General features: G+C 43.6%; 1 protein-coding gene across 11 annotated transcripts in view; it reads left to right on the forward strand.

Annotated features, from left to right (window-relative positions):
* The window catches only part of LOC149307091 (transcription factor 12-like), a 145942-nt gene that overhangs the window by 66877 nt on the left and 59256 nt on the right, over positions 1-19809 (forward strand). For 9 of the 11 annotated variants that reach the window (XM_089538025.1, XM_089538020.1, XM_089538021.1 and 6 more), the window contains 2 exons: positions 2397-2532; positions 2822-2874. In XM_089538025.1, coding sequence (XP_089394151.1) covers positions 2397-2532; positions 2822-2874 — 189 coding nt within the window. Of the gene's footprint in view, positions 1-2396; positions 2533-2821; positions 2875-14146; positions 14600-19809 lie in introns of those variants that run through there. The other 2 variants (XM_089538030.1, XM_089538031.1) reach the window with 1 other exon arrangement.

A 19809-nucleotide genomic window follows, 5' to 3' on the forward strand; every position in this document is an offset into this window, starting at 1 on the left:
CACCCTCCTGCGGGGATATCCTAATACATTTTCTGCCTGTGACAGAGCTGCAAATGGGACCCAACCATTTTCTCCCATCACCAGATCCAGCTTTGGCCCCTCCACAGTTGCTGTAGGCAGAGGCCCATGGTTGTTCATGAAAAGCTTGAACCACTCCAGACAAGGCTACTTTGGCCATTGGTCTTGATGCTTGTCAGCACTATGTCTGAAACCATCTGCTCTTAATAATAATAATAATAATAATAATAATAATAATAATATGTTTTATTTATAGACCGCTATTCTGCAATGATCATAGCGGTGTACAGTAAAAATCATAATGCAATACAAAATACAAGGTGACAAAGGAGGGAGAAGTCTCGTCCTTCAGGCAGTCCCTGATGTTGCTGGGTCTGTCTGATCGCTCCCTCTGAGGCCAAGATGTCAGTTTAGGAGGGAGGGGCCTCTTCCTTCAGGCAGTCCCTGATGTTGCTGGGTCTGCCTGATGACTTGAAGGGAAACGTATAAAAAGTGGGGTTAGTAGTATATAAACCCAGCACAGCATTACTTCAGGGGACCCTATACCTCTGTTATTTAAACTGGCTGTACAAATATCCTTCACTGTTCTGATCAGCCAAAAAGAATACAGCTCGTGTCTAAGCCAAACTGATAGAAGTGCATGGTTTTGAAAGCACAGTGCTTGCAAACTTAGCTGATAACCTTGTTGTGGTGATGACTTGTTGGCAGCCTACACAGATCTGAAATGCATTTGTGAATTTTCCAGAGGTTACCTGCTCCTTTCTCGGGAGGAATGAAAATAAGCCCAACTGACTTGAGGCTGTAGGTTCCATGGGTTTCCAGTAGGACCCTTGCATTCTCCTCATTGTTGTTGTTGTTGTTGTTGTTGTTATTATTATTATTATTATTATTATTATTATTAACCTTTATTTATAAAGTGCTGTAAATTTACACAGCGCTGTACATACAATCTTTTTAGAAATTGTCCGTATTTAGAATAGTCTGTCTGTCTTTTGACCCGTATCAAATGCCATTTCTTTGGAAAGGGAGGCGGGTTGGTGCCAGGGAGTTTCAAGTGTTCTCTGGTCTTGTATTGGTCAGCCAGTTTGGAGAGATTTCTGTGCCACAGATTTCTCTTTGGAAGGCTGAGGAAGGTTCTTTATGGATTAGCTGGGGCAGCGTATTTGTGATGCTAAGAGAGGTAGTTTACAGCAGCGTGCACTTATTAATGGGGACAGTAATCCAGGCAGGGCTGGTCACTATTCCAGAAAGATAACCTGCCATTGATTATCCCTGAGTAATTGGATGGAAGTTTAGCAGATGAGGTTTCGGCTTACTAGAAGACTTCAATTCAGTCTCTGTGTATCGTGTTGGTGAACTGATCTTTGTGAAGAGACCTCAAGCAGTCGGTTAAGAGCGAACCTGGTATTGATAATATCAAGCTTTGTTGCTGCTGTCATTTTCACCCTTGGGATGGGAGCCGTCCGTCTCCATCTGATGCCCTCAGGGCAGGATAGATCTTGATATTGCTTTTCAGTTGGTTCTGCTAGGTAGAAAAATCAATAAGATGAGTTAATTACATCCCTATTGATTTTAATCCAATGCAAACAGTAGTAGTTCAAATAAATATCAGTGGAAGTTTTCAAGAGTCAGCATTAATATAGAAAACTAAGTCACTCAGTTTTTGTGTAAGGTCCTGACACAAGCTGCCTGGCTCCATTCAGAATCTGGGGAGCTGTCTGGGGGCTGGGTTGGTTTTTTGGGGATCTTTCTGAATTTTGGTCTGCGCCTGCCTCCCTTGGGCCCTGAGACCAGCAGGAGAGAGGCCAGTCTCGGGCAACTTCTCTGGGGCCCCAATCGGTAATGCTGCTTTCCACCACCACACGCCACTGCCAGCTGTTGTGGGTGGCTTTAACTTACTGCATTCATAGAAGTACAGTGGACCCTTGTTATATGCTGGGGTTTAGTTCCAAGATCCCCCGTGGATCACAAAATACATGTATGCTCAAGTCCCATTAAATATAATGACATAGCAAAATGGTGTCCCTTATAGAAAGTGGAAAATCAAGGTTTGATATTTGAAATTTATACTTTTTTGGAACATTTTCAAACCATGGATGCTTGAATCGGTGTATAAAAAATCCGTGTCTAAGAAGGACCGACTGTACCACATTCAGGACTGCAAGCACGGAGGCAGCAAAGGCCATCTGACTTACAGCTAAGGCCCCTTTGGATCAGTGGGGAGAGGAGCAGACAGCCATGGGTTGATTCAGTGGGAATTCTTCATTGCCTCCTGCAGCATTATCATCTTTAGTGGTGAGTTTTTATGCTGCCTGTTGGGACTCAGTTTTGGGTAGATCAAGACTTTATGTCGCTGTTCTTATTGTTCTGTTTTGCAGCCCAGTTTGCTTCGGTCAGATATTGGGCTTGGAAGTCCAGGGCCAGTCTCATCCTCAGGAAAAGCTGGAACACCATATTACACATTTTCAACCACAAACCCACGGCGGAGACCACTTCATGATTCATCGACTCTTGGTGAGAAATACATGCTGCGTTGACACTCACTGCTGCTCCTTTCCCCACATAGCATACTTTTATAAGCTTGAGGCCTGCTTTATTCAGGACAATGTCAAGTTATTCCCCCCAAGGAAATAGATAACAGAATATAAAGAGCGCTGGGGAGTGGGGGATCTATGACAAGACTTCTAGTCTTCTGAAGTCCCTTTGCAGTGCTTTGCTCCTTTTGTTAGTGTTGTGTTATTTTTGCCACTTACCCTGCTTCCCATCACTAAGGCTGCCATACTGTTGGTTTTTTTATGTACAGATACTCTGCAGACAAAGAAAGTAAGAAAGGTGCCCCCTGGCTTGCCTTCTTCTGTAAGTATTTTCTAATTTAGTAGGTAAAACTAAATTGCCTGCCTAATTAGTCTGATTGCCACAGTATTGTTAACTTGTATTGGCTGTAAAGAGTAAAACTGATGTGGAGATGGGCAACTGGTGGATTACGGCTCCAGAATTGCCAGTCAATGTGGGTAGTAGTCAGGTTTATGGGAGCTGGAGTAAAAAACCCCAAAACATACCAAAACATCTGGGGGGCACCCGATTCCCTCCCCCTGTGATGGACAGCAAGGCTGGTTCAGGCCAGCTTGACATGAGGCCTGCCAGGCATTTAATACTTTATTTATACATATTTATGAATGGCTTAGGTCTGAGGTTTTTAAAGTGGTATATACATTAATAATAAAACAATACATTAAATTTAAAAACCTTTTTGCAAATACATTTTATCTTGCCCATTAAATAGATGGTATGTTGGAGTCCGTAAGGAAGACCTGGCAGAAGCAGCGTATTATGGATGTAACTGCCTTCCTTTTACCAGTTGATTTATGGTGGCCCCATGAATTTTTTTGTAGGCGTATTTTCCTTAGGCAAGAAATCCTCAGGAGTGGTTTTGCCTGTTCCTTCCTCTGAAATTCCCAAGATCAGATGGGATCTGGTGTCTTGAGAGCATTTAGGCCTTCCTTTCAGTTATTTCTCCTACTCAAGAATTCAGAAACTGCCATTTTAGAAACTGCCGTGTCTCCAGCCCTTTACCATCTTATTGTAGAAGTTTGCAAAGTGGGGATTGGAGTGGGAAAGTGCTCTCAGCAGTGTCTGGGTTGCTTGCCTGTTTTTCTGGAGAAGATAGGTGACAGTTAGGAGTGAGTCAGTCTTGCCAGCTGTGTAGCACACACCTAACTTCTATCAGGTCTCCCTTATTATGTGATTTGTGGTGAGGAGAAACAAAACGTCGTGTGCTTTTGCTGCCAAAGTCTGTGGGGAGGAAGAGGGGGAGCAGAGATGAGGAAAGACTCTGGAGAAAATGGATAACCCAACAGAGAAATGGAAGGTGCAGGGAAAGCCGTAAGGAAGGGAAGAAAGAGAGAACAGAAGATGAAGTGCTGTTGAGAGATTCCTGCAGAGAAGGGTGGAATGGGGAAAGAGGAGATGCCAGCTGGGGACCCCTGGGAGAGAGGGTCCCATGCAGGGCCAAGAATAGAAAGAGGGGAGACCAAACACCGTGGGGAGGCAGTCTCTTCCCTGCAGCAGAGGAGCACAGGACCAGCCATCAGCCCAACAGGAGGGTCTCCATCCTGTGACAAAATGCTTCGCTGCTCCAAGCGAAGACTCGCAAGTGGCCAGCGGAGCAGGTGTGTCCGTGATCTTGCCGTGCTTTTGTTGCGTGTTTGTAAAGCTCTGACAGCAGTGGCTATCCATAGGCTGTTGGTTGCTTCGGCCTCCTATTTCCTGTCATGCTGATTCCCCTCCTGGGAAGGGAGGAAGGCCAGGGACTCTCTCCCATTCATGTCTTCTGATGTTTAATTAGTCATTATGTTGCCGAACAGGAGGACAGGCAGAGATTAATAGCTGAGAATGCTAGAAATTTACATTGGTAATAATCCCAGTGGAGCTGAAGACATTAAGATTCAGGGGAGATGTTCAGCTCAGCTTGCCTCAATAGGACTGGAGTTATTAATTTGCACCAATCACCAAGTCAGATGTTCCTTCTGAAGCCCTGGTGGGTTTTCAAGCTTTCATTAAGCCTTTTCTAACTTGAACGGAGGAGCATCAGGAAGGCTTTCAAGTGATCAGTTTGCTGATCCCTTGTGCTCAAAAAGGTGTCCTTTGAGAATAAAGAGGTTTGATGAGAAAGGTTCGGAGGGGCTTGGTGGGAGAATCTTAGACAACTGTAGTAATCTAATGCTGGGGGTTTGAGTCTCTCATTCACAGTAAAGTAGGGAAATGGTTTTTATAATGGAGAACCGACATTCAAGATAGTGCCAAGGAAGGCAGGATCCTCCCTCCTTCCTTTTCAGAGCAAACAAGGAAGGAGGGGGGAATGCAGAGCATGCTTCTTTGTTGTGTAAATGGAGGTGTGGGGCTTTTATTCAGCGGCGCTGCTGCTTAGCACATGGCGCAGGTGCATTTGGATGAGTCATAACGCAGAACCTGCAGCATGAATAGAAAGACCGTGCAAAGGCAGGCAGGCGGCTGAGGCTGCAGAGGCAGGAGCAAAGCAGGCGAGCGATCGAGCGATCGATTGAAATGGGCCCAGCCTTTCCCTCTGGTGGCCCAGGGTCTGGAGTGGAGCTCGGGCCCAGATTTATTTGCCCCCTCCCTTGCATTGCACAAAAGGACTGCACCCCAGCTCCATGTTTTCACTCTCCACATTCTTCCAGTTGCAGATCTGGTAGATATGAGGCAGCCTGCTTCATTCATAATACTTGCATTCTTCTCACCCTGACCACTCATTACATTAAATATATTAAATAAATGAACATAGACAAGACATAAAAGCAAGTGATAGTGATTATGTGTAAAAAGCGGTCATCTCCTCTTCACAGACAGTCCTGCTTTGCAGTTGTTTGTTATTGTTTCTGGTGTGGCTGGGTGTCTCTAGCATAATTCAGAGCTATTCACAGGGCTGGCCCTACGCTGCTGCCCCATTGGCCATTGGCTGCCTGCCCCTGGAAGGTTTCCAGGAAGGAAAGGAACAGTTGTTGCCAACATATTGGGGGGAAAATATTGCCAGTACTTCACATCAGATAACCCAAGAAGCACTTGGTGTAAAGGTGTAATTTAACATAATCCTAGCTCTGGAAGGCACCTCATGTGCCACCAAGTCCAACCCCCTGCTCAGTGTAGGATCTCCAGCAAAAACATCCCCAGCAGTTAGCCGTCCATCCTCTTTTTGGAGATGCCCAGAGAAGGAGATCCCTGTCACACCTCTAGGCAATGGTTTCCGTTTCTGAACCGCTCTCACCATGAAGACATTCCTTCTAATGTTCCTTCTAAATCTACTCTCCTGTAATATCAGACCGTTAGACCTGGGGCTATTTTATGGGGCAGCCAAGAACAGGCCTGTCCCCATCTCTCTGTGGCAACCCTTGAGACATTTCAAGAAGGCCACCATGTCACCCCTCTGTCTTTTCTTCCCCAAACTGAACATGCCCAGCTCCTTCAACCTTTCCTCATAGGTTTTGCTCTCCATACCTCTCATCATCCTTGTTGCCCTTCTCTGAACCTGTTCCAATTTGTCTCTATCCTTCTTAAAATGAGCCACCCAGGACTCCAGGTGAGGCCTAACTTGCACATGTTTCTCTCTTGAGCATACATGTCTTCATTATGCTATACACATCCATATGCATGATGACAGGGGGGTCAAACTTGCTATGTTCTCTAATGAGGCCAAAATCATAGTAAAGGGTTTGAACCTGATCCAGGACCTTCTCCAACTACCTCCCAAACACATAGATTGGATTGCTATGTTTTTCTTTCTAGAATGAGTTTCTTGGAATCAGTTTTGATCAGATGGTATGTAAACTCAGGCTGATATCTTGAGTGCTTTTGTATATGTTTTGCGACCAAAATGTTGACTTCTTGTGGACAATGGTTGGCTGTGATCCTTTTTGCATGATAACTGTGTGTGAAACAAGTTTAAAGGATTGTGGGTGCTACCAGTCATACTTTTGTTTTATTAAAATTGTAAGTCAAATAATCAACCTGGATGCTGGCAGGTTAATCTTTTGAATACACTATAAAACATTAAAACACCAGAGAATGGCAGGTATCTTCATAGCTGGTTCTTTTTGAGTCAGACTCTAGCAAGTCCTGTGTGCTTTAAAGTCTCCTTAGCACTTTGTAAAGTGGCTCCTCGTATCTTGTTAGGTCTCCTGTAAAATCACTTAAACTTCTGGTATTCCAAGGATGGATATTGCATTGTACATACTTTCTAAAAATAATTTTGAGCAGTTAGGAGCCAGTGTGTTCTGTGGCTACAACTCCATTTTCATGACATTATTCCAGTGTACTACTTTATGGCGGGTCAGCTTTCGTAAGTACAATTTTGTTGTGTATTTATTATGTGAAAATTTGAGTACAGTTAGAGAATTTTAAGCTGCTCTGTTGGGAAATTGGTCATTATATGTGCTTGATTAATACCTAGATACATAAATAATACAGTGCTAGAAAATCTGTTTAAGGAGATTATCTGACAATCTGTGTTTGAATCTATTGAAAGGTCATACATTTATTTCCAGGAAAACAGCGTTGTGCCTGTGTTTTATAGACTGAATTTTGAAGTTGAAACTGAATTGGCTTAAAGTAGCAAGGCCAAATGGCCGTAGTGTTTAGCACTGAACTAACTGCCAGATTCAATGACCCTAGCACTTACCAAATTGCTAAATACTCCTTTTATAGGGCATATTATTGACTTACAGAATGTCAGGTGTACCGCCTTCCATAGTTCGTTTTCAGATTACCCTCAGAAATGCATGGTAGTTATTTCCTGTATTTAAATACATAAGTGTTTTTCAAATATACTGCGTAATTCTCACTTTTTATGGTGTCAGTCCCTTTCAGCTCGGTCTTTCAGCCAAGAAAGAGCTTGTCAGTGGACTCTGCCTAAGTCTTGTAGTACGGAAATAATTCACAGGTGAGGCTGGCCTGAGACACATGAGGGGAAGGACCCGAGATGGCATCTGCTTTACCTGCCAAGCGGTCTTACTTGCATGTGTTCATGTGTTTGGGAGGATGAGGTGCTTCGAGGATGGGGCCTCTCTTCCTATTTTCCAGTGAATCTTCATGCCAGTTGCCCGTAGCGCTGCCCATTGCCATGGCTTCCAAAGGTCAGTAGTATAATATGCCAGGTGAGACTTCTTTGGCTGGTTTAGGACTGGCTGCCTGCTAATTTCTGCTGGGCATTCATTCTCCAGATTAAAAAAGCACTCCTATTAGGGAGAAGGATTAGATTATACAGCCATCTACAGGAAAGTGCCAAAACTGCATCATCACTTTGAGGAAATGAGGCAAAGTTAATTAAAATGATGATGGGGGTAAAGTTTTAGGGCCAAGCCAACAGGAATTCCTCCTCCTTTTAACATGTGGGTGGGTTTCAGTGTCAGGACTATACTGAACAGGTGGTATTTGGTGGTGTTTCAGTTTGGGTCCACACTAAGGCAAAATACCAGCAAGCAAAGTCCATACCTTGAATTGCTGCAAGAAACCAAATGCAGACAAATGCTTATCTCCATCACAAAGGCAGACAAGCCTTGGCTCTCTATACCTTTGACTGTTCAGGATCTACTTCACCTTGCAGTATTGGCCACTAGTGATGGATGGAGATCTGCTCCAAACCAGGAAAAATATTCAAGTAGCTGTGTTGGCCATGCAGGAGAATACAGCACCAAAATCCAACAATACATTTATTGACCAACTAATGTGCACAAAATATGTCATACAAGTTTTTATAGCTCCACTGGTTTCTCCATCAGGCAAAGATGTTTAAAAATCATACAGGAGAAGAAAGGTGATAATGTTAAGAGTCAAAGGCCCACATTTTGTCTTCAATGATGTTTCTGTTAAAGTTAAGTTCATTTTAAAACTTTCTTTTTGCCTGAAGAAGCCACTGGAGCTTAAAAAGCCTGCATGATGTATTTTGTGCATTTTGGTTGGCCAAAATCATAGAACCATAGAGTTGGAAGAGGACCCAAGGGCCATCCATTTCAACCCCCTTTCTGCCATGCAAAGCATCCCCTACAGATGGCCATCCACCCTCTGCTTAAAGACCTCCAAGGAAGGAGACTCCACCACACTCTCCGAGGAAGGAGTGTGTTCCACTGTCAAACAGCCCTTACTCTCAGGAAGTTCCACCTAATGTTGAGGTGGAATATCTTTTCCTGTAGCTTGCATCCACTGTTCTGGGCCCTGTTCTCTGGAGCAGCAGGAAACAAGCTTGCTCCCTCCTCAATATGACATCCCTTCAAGTATTTAAAGAGGACTATCATATCCCCTCTTAACCTTCTCTTCTCCAGGCTAAACATCCCCAGCTCCCTGAGTCGTTCCTCATAGGGCTTCATGGTTTCCAGGCCCTTCACCATTTTAGTTGCCCTCCTTTGGACATGCTCCAGTTTCTCAATGTCCTTTTTGAATTGTGGTATCCAGAACTGGACACAGTATTCCAGGTAGGGCCTGACCAAAGCAGAATAGAGTGGGACTATTACTTCCCTTGATCTAGACACTATACTTCTATTGATGCAGCCTAAAATTGCATTGGCCTTTTTAGCTGCCGCAACGCACTGTTCACTCATGTTCAACTTGTGGTCTACTTGGGCTCCCAGATCCCTTTCACACATATAAGTCTCTTGTTCATCCAGGTGTCCCCTATAATCCTATATCTATGCATTTTATTTTTCTGCCCTAAGTGCAGTACCTTACATTTCTCTGTGTTGAATTTCATTTTGTTAGCTTTGGCCCAGCTTTCAAGTCTATTTAGGTCATTTTGAATTTTGATCCTGTCCTCTGGAGTATTAGCTACTCCTCCTAGTTTGGTGTCATCTGCACATTTGATAAGTATGCTCCCAATTTTGTCCTCCAAGTCATTGATAAAAATGTTGAATAGAAAACTGGCCCCAGGACAGAGCCCTGTGGGACCCCACTGGTCACTTCTCTCCAGGATGAAAAGGAGCCATTGTTGAGCACCCTTTGGGTTTGGTAAGTCAACCAATTCCAAATCCATTTGACAGTTGCCTTGTCTAGCCCACATTTTACAAGCTTGTTTGCAAGAATGTCATGGGGAACCCTGTCAAAAGCCTTACTGAAATCAAGATATACTATATCTTGTAGTGATGGGCATCTTCAACTATCCTGATATTTGCTGGAAGTCAAACTCAGCCAAATCCTCAAGGTCTAGTAAATTCCTCACTTGCCTCGAAGACAATTTCATTGTCCAAAAGGTGGAAGAGGCAACGAGGGGGTCAGCTATTTTGGATCTGATCCTAACCAACAAGGATGACTTGGTTAATGGGGTGCAAGTGGTGGGATCATTAGGTGGAAGTGACCATGTTCTCCTGGAGTTTGTTATACAATAGAAAGGAGAAGCCAGGCATAGTCAGACACGCATCCTAGACTTTAGGAGAGCAGATTTCAGTAAACTTAGAGAAGTATTGAGGGTGATCCCGTTTTCAGAAATACTAAAAGAGAAGGGATTCAGGACAGATGGGAGCTTCTGAAAAGGGAGATACTGAAAGCACAATTTCAAACAGTTCCATTGAGGAAGAAAAATGGGAGATGTCTAAAGAAACTAGGATGGATGACTAAGGAGCTTTCAACTGAGCTAAGTTTTAAATGGAACATGTATAAGAAATGGAAAAAGGGGGAAATCACGAAAAAGGAATTCAAAGAAATAGCAAGCATGTATAGAGGTAAAGTCAGAAAAGCTAAAGCACAGAATGGACTCAGGCTTGCTAGAGAGGTTAAAAACAATAAAAAGGGCTTTTTTGGATATGTCCGCAGCAAAAGGAAGAAGAAGGAAATGGTAGGGCCACTGCGTGGAGAAGATGACAAAATGCTAACAGAAGACAGAGAAAAGGCAGAATTCCTCAACACCTTCTTTGCCTCAGTCTTCTCAGAAAAGGCAAAGGCTGCTCAACCTGAGGATAATGGAGCAGAGGACAGAATAGGGGAATTTCAGCACAGAATAAGCAAAGAGATAGTAGAGGAATTCCTTGTTAATCTAAATGAATATAAATCTCCAGGACCAGACAAAAGAACTGGCAAATGTAATATCTGAGCCATTGGTAATAATCTTTGAGAACTCCTGGAGAAAAGGAGATGTCCCAGCAGACTGGAGGAGGGCAAACGTCCCCATCTTCAAAAAGGGGAAAAAGAAGATCCCAACAATTATCGTCCAGTTAGTCTGCATCAATACCAGGAAAGATTATGGAGCAGATCATTAAACAGAGAGTCTGTGAACATCTAGAAAGCAATTCCATAATCACAAAAAGCCAACATGGGTTTCAGAGAAAGAAGTCATGCCAGACAAATCTGATCTCCTTCTTTGATAAAATTACCAGCTTGGTAGATGAAGGGAATGCTGTGGTTATAGAATCATAGAGTTGGAAGAGACCTCAAGGGCCATCCAGTCCAACCCCATTCTGCCATGCAGAAAATCCAAATCAAAGCATCCCCGACAGATGGCCATCTAGCCTCTGCTTAAAGACTTCTAAGGAAGGAGACTCCACTACACTCAGAGGGAGTGTGTTCCACTGTCGAACAGCCCTTACTGTCAGGAAGTTCTTCCTAATGTTGAGGTAGAATCTCTTTTCCTGTAGCTTTCATCCATTGTTCTGTGTTCTAGTCTCTGAAGCAGCAGAAAACAAGCTTGCTCCCTCCTCAACATGACATCCCTTCAAATATTTAAACAGGGCTATCATATCACCTCTTAACCTTCTCCTCTCCAGGCTAAACATCCCCAGCTCCCTCAGTCGTTCCTCATAGGGCATGGTTTACAGACTTTTCACCATTTTAGTTGCCCTCCTTTGGACACGCTTCAGCTTCTCAATGTTCTTTTTGGATTGTAGTGCCCAGAACTGGACACAATATTCCAGGTGGGGCCTGACCAAAGCAGAATAGAGTGGCACTATTACTTCTCTTGATCTAGACACTATACTTTTATTGATGCAGCCTAAAATTGCATTGGCCTTTTTAGCTGCCGCAGCGCACTGTTCACTCATGTTCAACTTGTGGTCTACTTGGACTCCCAGATCCCTTTCACATGTTTCATTCAGCCAGATGTCCCCTATAATCCTATATCTGTGCATTTTATTTTTCTGCCCTAAGTGCAGTACCTTACATTTCTCCATGTTGAATTTCATTTTGTTAGCTTTGGCCCAGCTTTCTAGTCTATTCAGGTCATTTTGAATTTTGATCCTGTCCTCTGGAGTATTAGCTGCTCCTCCTAATTTGGTGTCATCTGCACATTTGATAAGTATGCTCCCAATTCTATCATCCAAGTCATTGATAAAGACATTGAATAGCACTGGGCCCAGGACAGAGCCCTGTGGGACCCCACTGGTCACTTCTCTCCAGGATGAAAAGGAGCCATGGCTGATCATCCTTTGGGTCCGTCCAGTCAACCAATTCCAAATCCATGTAACAGTTGCCTTGTCTAGCCCACATTTTACAAGCTTGTTTGCCAGAATGTCATGGGGAACCCTGTCAAAGGCCTCACTGAAATCAAGATATACTATATCAACAGCATTCCCTTCATCTAACAAGCTGGTAATTTTATCAAAGAAAGAGATCAGATTTGTCTGGCATGACTTCTTTCTCTGAAACCCGTGTTGACTTTTTGTGATTATGGAATTGCTTTCTAGATGTTCAGACTCTCTTTTTAATGATCTCCTCCAGAATCTTTCCTGGTATTGATGTCAGACTAACTGGATGATAATTGTCAGGGTCCTCTTTTTCCCTTTTTTGAAGATGGGGACAACGTTTGCCCTCCTCCAGTCTGCTGGGACTTCTCCTGTTCCCCAGGAGTTCTCAAAGATTATTATTGCCAATGGCTCCGATATTACATTTGCCAGTTCTTTTAATACCCTTGGATGTAGCTCATCTGGTCCTGGAGACTTATATTCGTTTAGGTTAGACAGGTATTCCTGTACTATCTCTTTACTTACTTCTGTGCTGGAATTCCCCTATTCCCCTATTCCCTGCTCCATTATCCTCAGGTTGAGCAGCCTTTTCCTTTTCTGAGAAGACTGAGGCAAAGAAGGTGTTGAGGAATTCTGCCTTTTCTCTGTCTTCTGTTAGCATTTTGCCATCTTCTCCACGGAGTGGCCCTACCGTTTCCTTCTTCTTCCTTTTGCTGCGGATATATCCAAAAAAGCCCTTTTCGTTGTTCTTAACCTTTCTGGTTAATGGTTGGTATCACTCTTTTGTTATTTTTAGATTTTGTTTATTTTGCTCCAAACCAGTTTAGCTTTGACCCAACAAATCTGTTGATTTGGATGTTACTCAGTGAAGTTACATTCCATAAAAATATGAATGTGGTACACAGTTCATCCTCATAAATCCTGCTGATGACCAGGCCTCCCTTGTTGAATTGATTTTAGGAGGAAAAACAACAACAATAGGCTTTGATGGAACAGGGACCTATATTTTTAGAGGGGAAGGAGTTTTTAAAGAAGGAGGACAAAGCAACTTGGGTGTGCGGGAGAGTAACAGACTAAGCAAAAAGTGTAGTCCAAATTTCATGTTTCACCTTAATAGCATCATTTTCATTCTGTTTTTCCTGGATAAGCACCGGACTCTTAATGGCAGTCTTTCTTGTACTTAATATTTTACTTTCTGGAGTGGGTTTTCTTTGGCACTTTTAATGGCTTTGCAGTTTTTTCATTGTAATCACATTCAACTTCTTTGTCTAGATGAGTCTGTCTGCTTTTCCTGATCATCAAGTAGATTTTGCCCCTTTTAAAAAGCCTTTTAAAACATCCAATTTTCAGTTCTGGAAACAGTACAAGCTGAACACGTCAGTTTATTTTGCAGATGTTCTAATAGTTAATTTTCCAAAATAGAGTATGGGAAGAATGTCTCATAAATGTCAAAAGCAAAGCATGTGCCTCCCTTTGTCTTCATCTTCAATTAACTGTCTGTGAATTGGGGATTCTAGCTTAATATCATACAAGGCTGCCTGCGATCATATTTAGACTTTCATATGGTTCCCTAGTTCATTTTTAATTTCCAATAGGAATTTTTTTTTTTTTTGGTATCAGGTGCTGTGAGAGTTTGTAGTTCTAAAACATAGCAAAAGAGTGAATTAATAGCCATCACTGAATTAATGATGAAACTCTGTTAAGTTCTAGTTTTTCACAGTGGCAGCAACTGACCACCAAAGGTTGTTGCAGTAAAATTAAATACTAAACTGCCAAGGAGATTATTTAGAGTGGATGGGAAAGAAATCTGTGGACCTGTCAATGGCATTGGTTCTGTGCTGATGAAAATGGCTCCATTTGCAAAGAGGCAGCAGCCGGAGACCCAGTTCCTGAATGCTAAGGCAGCACTTGAAAGGGAGGGAAAGGAGGGAAAGGAAACTTGGTTGTTCCCTTTTGAAATGTGGGCTGCCCTCTTGCTTTGCTGGCATGTGCCGTAGAGCTTTTCCAGTGTCCTCTGGGTTAAAAAGAGGCTGTCTCTGCTCTGGGCTCTTTGCCTTTTGGTCCAGGAAGCGCTACGCTCTTGAGATCCTCCCCCTTCCTCCTCCTCCTCCTCCTCCTTCTCTTTGTATGCGATTCAGCCTTTCCATCCCGCAAGCGGCTGTTTGTGAAAGTTGGAAGTGGCTTCAGAGAGAGGTGCACTGAGAGAGATCTCTGCTGCTCCGAGTGCTCTCATTTCATTAAAACAAAAGGATTGACTAGCTAAGGATTTACCCTTGAGTCCTTTACAGGCTTTTGAGGTCTAAAACAGAAAACCTTTTGGGCATCTGTAGAAGTCTTGCAGGCATTTCTGATAAAACATGGCACTGGACTGTCTTTGAAAGGAGATTTCAGAGCGAAGTGTGAGCAGCTCGCTTTCCTGCGTGAGATGGTTCAGCTCTGCTTTGCATAAATCGGTTCAGAATCCAGCCTCAGTCTAAAGAACGGCTGCCCTTCTTCTTCGGAGGGGGAATTGATGCCTTGGAGGAGAGCTGAGCGCCTTCGCTGTCCTTTGTAGGAGAAGGATGTACTGTGCCTACCCAGTCACTGGCATGGGCAGCACCTCCTTCATGTATTACTACAACGGGAAAACGGTAAGGGACTCTGGAAATGCTGGTCTTGTAGTCTCTTGCCTGGACTAGCCTCTAGAGAAACTGGCACAGGGAGAATATATCTGTTTCATGGAGTATTAAAAATGTGAAAATTATGCCATTTATTGGCTTTAAAACCCAGCGCAGGGCAGTCTGGAAATATTTCAGAAGAGAGCTGGGTCCTTAAGGAGCTCAGCCGAGTTCATGTTGTTTGGAGACTGAGCTCCCAATTGTTGCCTTACAGGAGCTTAGGCTGCTTGTAGTAGCATTTGGAATATTTTCAGTTACAGTAATATAGACAGAAATTGCCACGTTTCTTTGGAACTGTAAGCTTGTTGTCTGGACTTAATATTCTTGAAACCAGTATTGGGTGTTGCAGAAACCAAGCTGCAAGAAGCGTGTACACTGTCTGCTGCATCAATTTTGAAATATTTCAGTTTTAGCCTTTTTAGAAAGCAAAATTTATTCACTTTGTACCCGGACAAACTATTTTAACAGGCAGTGACAGATTGCGACAGGGATTGAGGCATTCCTGAGTCGTGCTTCTGTTTTGTGATCACCAATAAGCAGGCCTAACTGTTAAAGTAACTTTGTACGCTGAGATTATGAGAGCAGATTGACTTTAACCAGAATTGTGGAGCGCTGTGTCAGTCAGTGGTGCAAGGATAGATGAATCCTTCTCTTCAGAAACACATCTTGGCATCTTTGGGGAAATTGCCTGCTCTTTTTGGCTTTTTTCTGCAACCCCAAATCCTTCAAAGGTGGCGTGGTTCCTTTTATTTCTCCTCCGAAGCTGAAGTTGCTTTGAACAGTGAAGTAAACCAGAGTCAGCGACGGTTGTATGGTTTTTGTGGAGTATTGATTTTGTTCTTGGTTCCCCTTTGTTCTGCAGGGAGTCGGGCTTTGATCTTATTAAGTATTTCCAGGCCTCTTTTGGGGAGGAGGGCTGCAGAACTAGCCGCGTGTCTGTTGATGTTCTGATTTTGTGGTGCCTTTCACCAGCCTGAAGAGCTGGGAAGGAATGGCATGATGGGGCCACGTCCGGGTGCCCCTTGTGTGTTTTGTGACTCCTTAGTATTTAGGCTTCATGGAGGGATTCAAAAGTGTGTGTGTTTGAGGGAAGATACTAATGCAATTCTGGAGTGTGGAGTTTTTGTGTTGCTACAGCAAAAAAAAAAAGTTGGCTTCTTTAATGACTGCTCTCCTTTTTCTGCTGTTTTTCCAGACTTCACCATGAGGTGAGCTTTTACTTTCACATGTAGGATTTGTATATAAACATCTAGAAGAGACAATCTACTACTAGAAAGGTCCACTTCACTCCCCTCCGCTCCCCTTGTTTGCTGCCTTTGATCAGTTAGTAGTTCATGGAGTTTGGTTAATGGAGGGGAATTTATTGCTAAGCTGGTTCCGCTGAAAGTGCTCTGGCAGCTGAATTGGGAAATACTGCCAGGGGGAGAGGGGCTCTTTGGAACTGTTTTAATGGACATGCAGTGAGCAAGTTATAATAATGGCAAAAGGGGGGGAAAGAACCTAAAGAAATGCTCCCAATTGTTTTGGACTACACTAAGATACATTTCTGAAAACAAGCTTGTGTAGAAATAATTAAAACACACACACACACACACACACACACACACAATTTCTTTAGAAATAACTAACCAAAATATCTTCACCATTAAATGTTTTGTAACAGATCCACAAAACACTCGGCAGCATTAAGATGGAGCAAGAAGTACTTTTTGGTTAGCTTGAATCTAAATCTGAAATGAGCAAGGTTCTTGTTGCATTGCGCTTCAGGGCAAGCAGTTCATCGACTTAACTTTTTCTGATAGAATTCCATTCCATTTTTACATTGTTCAAAACCAGACATATGTGTTTCCTGTGGAGAGAAAGGCTAAGGCCAGTAGAGGGGCTGAGAGCGTTGGATGTAACTGGCCCAGTTTCCTCCAGTGTTCCCAGTATGAAGGGAAGAAGAGGTCCTGTGGCTCTCTGGAGGAATCCAGTCCGGAGGGGTCCCTGGCGGTTGTTTATGTTGTCACTTGTGTGTGCTTTGAACATGGAAACAATTAGGCTAGTACTGTAACTTTTTAGCATTCCTCTCAGTCAGTGAAATTGGGTTTAAGATTTTAGGATGCCCTGGGGCGAGAGTTTCTCTTACCCAAACTACTACTACTACTACTACTACTACTACTACTACTACTACTGCTACTTGTTGTTGTTGTTATTGTTGTCTGCCTGCAAGTCATTTTTGACTTATGGCAGGCCTATTCATTGGGTTTTCTGGGCAAATGTCTTCCGAAGGGCTTAGCCATTGCAAGGCACCTAACTGGGATTTCCTCTGCTGTCCAAGGAACGAAACAGGAAGGAAAGGGGGATTTTTAGGAAACGCAGAGTGCAGGCATCTCCATTCATGGAGAAAGCCTGAGATCCTCTTTCTAATGGATTGCTGTTGCGTAAAATGTAGGTCCTTAGTTTGGAGTCTTATAAAGTACTGACAAAGTTCTGGGAAGAGTGGCTTGTCCTTTCCAGTAAGGCCCTTCATCAGTTGCAGTCTGCCCTTTTGCACTGCCTTTGCAACAGCACTGGGAAACGTATTGCTTCCTTAGTTTTTTGTGGGGTTTTCGGTCTATGTTTCCATGTTCTAGAAGATTTTCTTCCTGATGTTTTGCATATTGCTTCCTTGTTGAATACGTCTCTGCTATTCAAATGCCGTACATCAAATGTATGTCAAAGAGGGAGGGGAGTCCAAAGCCTTCTCTGTGGTTTTCTATGTTGATTTACATGCACAGGTACATGAAGTAAATATTTCTTAAGTAAGTATTTCTCCCGCACCTTTGGGGAGGAGGGTGCATTGGTTATGAGATGCCACCCCCCCCCCCCCCGTGATCCACAGAGGGACCATTTTACCCTAAATGCTGCCGCTGATAATGGTCTCTTTCCTCCAAGAATAAGTTCTTGAATGGCAGATTTTATCGTGGTAAAGAGGCTGTAAAGAATTTAAAGTTTGAAGAGAAAAGCATCACAAAATAAGAACCGCTGCCTTTCTTTTCTAATTGCACTTGCCTTTTCTATTTCCTTCAGATATTGTGAAGCACATTTTCATTAAAGGTGGATTCATTTTCTGAAACAGCAGAATGAAATGGGGGAGCAATAGGAAAGGTGAAAGCAATCTGCTTTTTTAGATATAGCATTACATCACTGGATGTCTTGCATTTTGGATTGTGGGGTTTTCTTGCAAGAATTTGTTCTGAAGGGGTTTTCTTTTGATTTCTTCATGTACTGTTATTATTATTATTATTATTATTATTATTATTATTATTTCTATCCTGCCTCTCCAATAAGATCGAGGTGACTTACAACACAGATACATATATGAAGTAAATATCTGTACTTGCACAGATACATGAAGTAAATATTTCTCTCCACAAGAATTACTTAAATTTCATTTTCATAAGTATTAGATCAGGTTTAATGTTTTTATGTTAACAAGCCATGAGGAAAAATATGAGCAAATAATACTCTCTCATCTGGTTCAGCCACTTGTATCTTATTTCGTAAGCCAAGATGGGGATGATCCTTTTGCCTGTTTGGTTCATATGTTTGTGCAAACTGCAAGGCAGTCTGTTCACCCTGAATACCAATAATATCCGATTTTGTCAGAATTGAAAAGCTATGGTCACCAGATTCAGAACGAGGTGTGGATCTTAAATCGCAGCTAGAGGTTCAGTTAAGATGGTGGTTTGTTCCAGAGCTACTAACTGGAATTCCCCTTTGAAGACGAAGCAAGAAACTAGTATGGGAATTAGAGGTGGACCCCTTTCATTGCATTGTACACAAAAAGGAGAAGAGAATTAGTTCTGATTATTAGTAGAAAGTTATTTCAGAGTTGTGTTTAGTAAGCTGAGACATAAGTGTCTGAAGAGAGCCAGTGTGATGTACTATTTTTAGTATTAGGATAATGTCTTTGGAGACCAGGGTTTGAATCCTCACTCAGCCAAGGAAACCCACTTGGTGACTCACTCTCTCAGCCTCAGAGGAAGTCAAAGGGATACCCCCCCAGAAAAATCTTGCCAAGAAAAACCCATGATAGTTGTGTGTTAGAGTCACCTCCGTATGTTGGAAGGTCACAACAACAACACTTGTCCGAACACAATCTCTTGATGGACGGGGCAGAGGGGATGTTCCCATTTCTCAGTATTTTAGAACTGAACATTCCCCATTAAACAGGATCTGACTATTCTATGTATTTAAGATATGTTTTTCATTTTCTTTACTGTTTTCCCTTTTTGAGTAAAATCCAGAACTGGTTTAAAATAAGGCTACAGTAAAACTAGTTGCTAATAATAATAATAATAAATGATAAAAGCAATTATAAAAAATAAGGACACAAATAATTCATGCCACCTGCGTCGCCGTCCCGGGCCAGCGTTTTGAGTGTGGTGTCTGTCCCGGCCGGGACACGATCTCCCACCACCTCCAATGTGACCCGTGGTCCCCCGAGACCCAGTGTCACCGACGAACCCTCCAAGCACCCCCAGAAGACCTTGGGGACTGAGGGTTCCGAGCCCAAGGATAGATCCGGGAGGAAGCCATCCCCGGAGGGCTCGCGCGCGAGGGAGCATGCAGAGGCGGAGGTCCGGCTCGCTTCATCTCCGTCCTCCAAGGCGTTGTCGAAAGCATCTCGACACGCATCCAAGTTGCCCGAGATGGAGGCATCTTCTTCTGAGAAGGCCGCACCAACGGAGAAGGTTAAGCCGGCCAAGGCCCACTCCAAGGGAGCCGCTGTCCTGCACAACCTGCCGGACAACCCCTTCTTCCCCCCCGAAGATCAGGCTGAGACGCCGCGACCCTCCAAAAAGAGACGCCATAAGGAGGCAGCCGAAACATCTGCACCCAAGAGGTCCAAGTCCACCAAGGACCACACCGGGTCGGGGCACCCTCCCAAGGCGAAGGAGCGCGTTCCACATAAGCAACACTCCCCTTCTAAAAAGGCCTCAGCGACAGCCCCCTCGCGCCTGGAGACCCCTGCCTCATCGCATGCGGCCACCGTGCTGACCACGCCGCTACCGCTGACACAAGACCCCTCGGGCGTCGGTGAGGATGCACCAGCCTCTCCCCGGAGGGAGCCGTCTCCTCTCTCCTTCCATTCCGACGCTGAAGAAGTTGAGCCTGGCTCTGACATGGACGAGCCGCAGGAGCCAGATACTGACATG

The sequence above is a fragment of the Sceloporus occidentalis genome, unplaced genomic scaffold, assembly GCF_023333645.1.
Source record: "Sceloporus occidentalis isolate IW3139 unplaced genomic scaffold, rSceOcc1.0.p SCAF_9, whole genome shotgun sequence".
NCBI classification, from domain to species: domain Eukaryota; kingdom Metazoa; phylum Chordata; class Lepidosauria; order Squamata; family Phrynosomatidae; genus Sceloporus; species Sceloporus occidentalis.